This window comes from Raphanus sativus, chromosome 4, assembly GCF_000801105.2.
Source record: "Raphanus sativus cultivar WK10039 chromosome 4, ASM80110v3, whole genome shotgun sequence".
NCBI lineage: Eukaryota > Viridiplantae > Streptophyta > Magnoliopsida > Brassicales > Brassicaceae > Raphanus > Raphanus sativus.
In genome coordinates this window covers 51412163-51418445 of record NC_079514.1, presented here as the reverse complement: position 1 = coordinate 51418445, position 6283 = coordinate 51412163, and the positions used below count along the sequence as shown (strand labels likewise).

At 30.5% G+C, this 6283-nt stretch overlaps 1 protein-coding gene across 1 annotated transcript; it reads left to right on the top strand.

Annotated features, from left to right (window-relative positions):
• The first annotated feature begins 3191 nt into the window (after positions 1 to 3191).
• On the top strand, positions 3192 to 4539 carry LOC108831332 (uncharacterized). The gene is made up of 4 exons (XM_018604885.2): positions 3192 to 3567; positions 3743 to 3901; positions 4004 to 4112; positions 4213 to 4539. The coding sequence occupies exons 1-4, from the start codon at positions 3235 to 3237 to the stop codon at positions 4404 to 4406; spliced, it is 795 nt and encodes a 264-aa protein (XP_018460387.1). The 5' UTR covers positions 3192 to 3234; the 3' UTR covers positions 4407 to 4539.
• The last annotated feature ends 1744 nt before the right edge of the window (positions 4540 to 6283 follow it).

Here is a 6283-nt window from a genome sequence, read left to right as displayed (position 1 = left end):
TAATTTTATAATGTATCTTAATGATAACGAATTAAAAATGATAGAAAGTATACAGATTATTAGCAAACCTTTATTATTTAAAATTATTGATTATCATATATATTTTTTAATCACATTAGATAATTCCGTAAGTTTTATTTAAGGAAAGAATAGATAATAAATATAAATTTGATAAATGAATGGTCTATAATGGATGTACTATATAATATAACATTTCCTAGTAATTTAATTTTGGACCAACAAAATCCTTAATTGATTCTTAAGCTGCTACGTAAGCAAAATTAGCAATCCGATTATGTGATAACTCAGCAAAATATTTTTTTAGTTAGTACAAACTATAGGTTATAACTTTTTAAATGTTTCTCTTTTAATATATAGAGGATTTAAAATAAAACAATAGAAAAGAGACTTCCATATTAGATTTTTGTGGTCTTTAAAAACAAATGTTCGATTGTAAACAAATATTCTAATGAGGAGTGTAAACCCTAGCCGCGAGAGAGAAAAGCAGATTTTTGTGATCTTGCCTCGGTGGTTTTTAAGTACTGGCGCTGGGATTTCTTGTCTAATAATATTTTTTTTCTTTTTTCTCCAGTATTATGGTTTCATTCTTGATTTTTTTTTCCCTTAAATTTCCTGGGGTATTATTGTTTTCCACCGACTTTTGTAATCAGAGATATACTCGTCTTTTTCCGTTATTTGTTGTAATGGGTATTGCAGACTATCGACGGATTCAAGAGTAAACCTTTCGGAAATGATCTTCTCCAGAACAGTTTTAACCAAAGAAAAAGTTTTATCTTAATCTAGAGAACTTTTCTCGTCTAGGCAATGCAAGTGACTGCAGTTCGTTGTGATGTAGGAAATCACTTCGATTGTTAACAAACACGAAACAAGATCAGCTTGATGTTAGTGTATTGCCACTATCTAACCAATATTAGATTTGGATTTCATCATTGATTCTATTGTAATCATAATTGTTAGTCATATTTTCTGTCGGGTTAGATTATTTTCTCAAGAGTTTTTTTTTTTGCCTTTCTTGATGAGATGTACTGATGTACCATATCAATTGTTATGTTATTTTTTTGATATAGGGGTAGGCATTCTATCCGATACCCGAAAACGTATATGAATCCAATCCGAAAAACTCGAATCGAAATCCGAACCAAAATAGTAAAATATCCGAACGAGTGTTGATTTAGGAGAGATTGGATATTCAAACGGATAATATCTGAATCCGAATGGATATCCAAAGATAACCGAACATATGTATATATATATATTTATCCTTATATTTTTAGTTTATATCTCTCATTTTAGTTAAAATATTTATATTGATTCTACACATATTTTAAGTTCATATAATATACATATAATTAAAGAGAAAATGATTTGATACTTACTTAAAATGAATATCAAGCTTTTTGTATTTCAAATTCTAAAAATAATAGCCAAATTAATATCTATTTATTTTTGAAATGTTACCTCCAAATCTATTTATTATTATATCTATTAAAAAATAAAAAATCATTTAATTGAATGCTAAAAAATGTTATTTGTTAAAAAATATATAATTAGATACATATATTCTCTTTCGTCTTCCATATACAAAAATAAAGAAAGACCAATTTAAAAGAAAAAAATTAAACTCCATGTTTACGCTTACTTGCAAAATACTCCCAAAGGTCACACGACCAACACTCATGACTCGTAGAGCAACAATGGAGTCGTCACGGTGACCAAGTTGACCCACTGTGGCTCGACACAATTGCGAGACCTTGGGACCCTCCGCTGGTTCATGATGGTATGGTTCCCGCATTTCGAACTGGTCAACGGATTCGATCTCAAAAATGGTTTCCCATCCATTGGGTCTTTGTCTCTCCTTTCATCCGCTGCGTCCAGACTGCTTCAAAAGTGGTCAACGCTCTCTCCGCCGTCGATCTTGACCCTAACGCTACGTCTTCTAAAGACGTCCTCTCCATCGAAAAATCCAAGCTCAAGGATTGTTATATTTGCGGACTAACAATAATGTTTATATGTTTATTAGCTATGTATTTCGTTTTCGTCAATGCATTTATTTGGACTATTTAGTAGCAGGTCACATCTTTTTTTTTTTTAAGCAGGTCACATCTATATAAGGTTTTAGACAGTGATTCTTTTTTTGTGCAACTGATTTTACAGTATGCTATTATGCATTAATTATTTAATTTTTAGATATTGTAGAAAGTTAAAAGATGTACTAGTTGACCAAAAATGGAGAATGCAGATTATGAATTAACGATTTATTTATTTAGTTGGTTCATTCTTGGTGATTTCTATGAATGCTGGATTATATATAGTAGAACCTCTATTGATTAATACTCGACAAATTAATAATATCTACAAATTAATAAATTTTGCAGATTTTAATTTAGACCGGCCCGAAATTTGACATAAATCCAATAAAGATAATATTTTTTTTATAAAATTCTATGTAAGTATATGATCCCATTAAAATTATAAATTACTAATTTACATGTATGCATATTTTATATAAGTAAGAACCTGTTATTATATTATTTTTTTATATTCACAATGAAATTATCTTTATATTTTCTTAACACTTAATATATTTTGATGAGATTTAGTAATACTATTATCTAAAACCACATTTAAGTTATATGTAATATATATAATATACACCAAATAATATAAATGAAAAATTTAAAAAGTAACTATTAATGTCTATACACTAAAATTAAATATTTTTCTTATATTAGAATAAATATATCTTAAAATAAGAAATCTAAATAAGGAATTTTTTTGTAAAATAAGATCTCTATAAATTAATAAAATTTTAAAGTTTCAACATTATTAATTTATAAAAGTTTACTGTAGATATAAACTTCTTAGTAATTACAAAAAAAAAACCTCCGTAGTAATTTCAGTGATTTCTAAAACAAAATACTAAATAATGTGCAATAACAACGTCCCACGTACTCGAAACTCTAAAGGTCACACCACGGCCAACAATCAGAGCAACCGTTTTAATCGGTTCATGCTTGTACTTTCTTATAGTGTTGGATTATATTAATGTAAAATTCGTAGTCATTTCAATTAGTCATGCAAAACAATAACTTATGATGCTCTTCCATGCAATTTCCTATTGTGGAATGAACATTATTACACCAAAAGCAAAAGATCGTTGCATGTATAAATACATCCAATTGCTACTGCCAAAAACCACAAAGAAAAAGAGCAATGGAGTCTGCTAAAGCAAAAATCAATGGCCACCAAAATGTCATTGTGATGCGTCACGGTGATCGAGCTGACAAACGCGAGCGACTTTGGGTTTTAACCGCCGTGAGACCGTGGGATCCTCCGCTCGCTCACGACGGTAAGGTTCGAGCCTTCCAAACCGGTCAAAGAATCCGATCTCAGGTTGGGTTTCCGATTCACCGAGTCATTGTTTCTCCTTTCCTCCGCTGCATACAGACTGCTGCTGAAGTAGTCGCCGCTCTCTCAGCTGTTGATCTCGATCACAACGCTGTGTCTTCTAAAGATGTGCCTTCCATCAATAACTCTACGCTCAAGGTTAAACAATATCACTCTATATTCATTTGTTCACATGTATTAGAAGAATACATTAAATTTATATTACAGATGAATCATTTTTTTTTTATTATGTTCAAAAATATTTTTTATCGAAAAAAAAAAGAATTTTTTTTTATCGAAGCATTTGCTTTATGCCTTGTCTCCTCTGCTTCAGGTAGCTATTGAATTTGGATTGTGCGAAATGCTGAATACAGGGGCTATTAAGAATGAGGTTGCTCCCAAAGATGGGAAGTTTGATTTCAAGATTTCGGATCTACAAGCTATGTTTCCTGAGGGAACAATTGACATTAATGTGGATATGGCTTGTAAAGAGGTGCTCTCTCTCAACGACATTTTTTTCTTCATCTTCGTTTCTTTGAGTATAATCTTTGATTCTTATATTATTTTTCCTCGATTCTATGTTGGTTGTGTTCAGTTGCCACAATGGGAAGAATCTGCGGAATACTTTAGAGAACGATATGTTACTACATTGAAGGTTCTTGCAGACAAGTATCCTTCTGAAAATTTGTTATTAGTTACTCATTGTAAGCAATAAAATTATATATTGCTTTTAATTTTAAATCAAATCAACATTTCTCTAATCTTGAAACCGTTTTTTTTTTTTGGGTTTTGGAAATCCTGCAGGGGCTGGAGTAGGTACTATACTTTGCAAATACTACAAAGATGCAACTAAGTACTTAGTAGATTATTGTGGTTCTGTTGAACTGAGAAGACAGGTTTCCAAAAGTAATGAATCTGAGGAATTTGAGGTGGTTACTAGTCATGGAGTTGCTTTCAAGGACAACAGAGCCCCAATCCATGGTCGTGTTATAACCTAATCTTCGATTTATTCGGTTTTGTATATGAATATTTGGTTTCACGGGTTTGATTCAATATAATAACATTATATAAACACTTAAAAAATCAAACATATGAAAGGGTTTTATTTGTATTGTATTTGTATTGTGTAAGCACGAGCATTGTCATTAGATAAGAAACATGTGATCTAATGGTATATTTTTTTTTTCCCATCTGTCTTTTAATAAATTTCCACATTTCAACTCACGTTCCATGTTTATGCAACTCTTGCAAGAGATTTTTTTTGTCGGAATTCGGAAACGTGATATTTTAGCGTAGCTGCAACTAGAGCTAGACAAATAAACCGAATCCGAAAACTTGAACCGAATTCGATCCGATAAAAGTGAATCCGAACCAAACCTGACATAAGTAACAAATAGATTTTGTTTTATGGTATTGGGGTTATGGGTATTATCCGAAGCAAATCCGAATCTAAATGGATATCCGATAGAACCCGAAAAATTTAAAATCTCAAAAAGGTCTTGTAGCAAACATGATCTCATTTTCTAAAATGTATTTAAAATACATTAAGATATATTGAACATCTAAAATACTTATCTATTACATGAAAGTTTGTGGTTCTATTATACACGAAGGTTGATGGTTGATGGTTGAAGGTGGCTGTTGAATCTTGAAATAGTTAGATTTAGATTTTGTTTTCATTATACAAGGTTTCTCATGAGAACTTGGTTTTCGTTTTATGTTTGTATTTATTTGGTTTTCTTTTTTATCAATAACTATGTTTTCATTTTGTTTGATTTTGAATGATCACGGTTGATCTTTATTTCTTATTTTTGAATCGATTTTACTTATGTTTTGATTACAAAAAGGTATAAACCAGTTATTTTATCCGGATAACCGATTCTATTTTATGTTTTGGTTACAAAGTAAGTACAAATCATATATTTTTAAACCAAAAACCGATTGGAACCTGAACCCGAAAATACATTGGGTTATACCAGTTTTTTGGAGATTTACTAATCCTGACTCGAATCCGATAGAACTCGAACCAGTCCTGAACCAAACTTTCAAATAATCCGAATAGAGCTGATTTTGATAAACCTGAAAAACCAAAATACGATTGGATAAAACCCAAATTCGATAAGGAGACTAAATGCCCATGCCTAGCTGCGACTTATACGGATCTAGATATAAATTAGTAGTAGTCCCCATCAACTTTATTTATATTTAATACTCCATTTATACTTAATTAACAAAGACCGTGACATTTTGACAAAAATATATAAATGTATAGACTTTAGCATGGTCCATAAACTATGAAATAAAAACCACAACGGTGTGGTCAGGTGGTTGAAGCGACTCATAAGGATCCTAAGGGTCATGGATTCAAAACCTCTTTTTTAGATTATCCATCTTTATGGCTAACAACATATATATTTAATTCTCCTTATGAGCAACCGAATTTTACTGACGCTGATGATCAAGTTCCTGAGGAATTAGGATCTGACTGGTTTAAACGCAGCGGTTGCGGTTGCGGGTGCGGGAGTTTGCGGATGCAGATGGTTGCGGTTTCAAGTGTTACATGGCGTTTTGTATGACTGGTGTAACGTTTAAAAATTGTTGCGTTTGCGGGATGTTTGTGACTGATTGATTATGAGACATTGCAGCGGTTTAATAATAAATTATCAATATAAACATATTATAATATTATAAAATATAAAAAAACATACTATTGTGATAAAATATAATAATTGTTAATATAATATGATTAATAATAATATTAAGTTTATTTTTAATTTTTTAAGTAGTTGAAAGTTATAGTTTTAATATATTTTTATGAAGATTTATATTAAAACTTTTAAAGATTATTTTATTCTTTTTTATATATGTGTATATC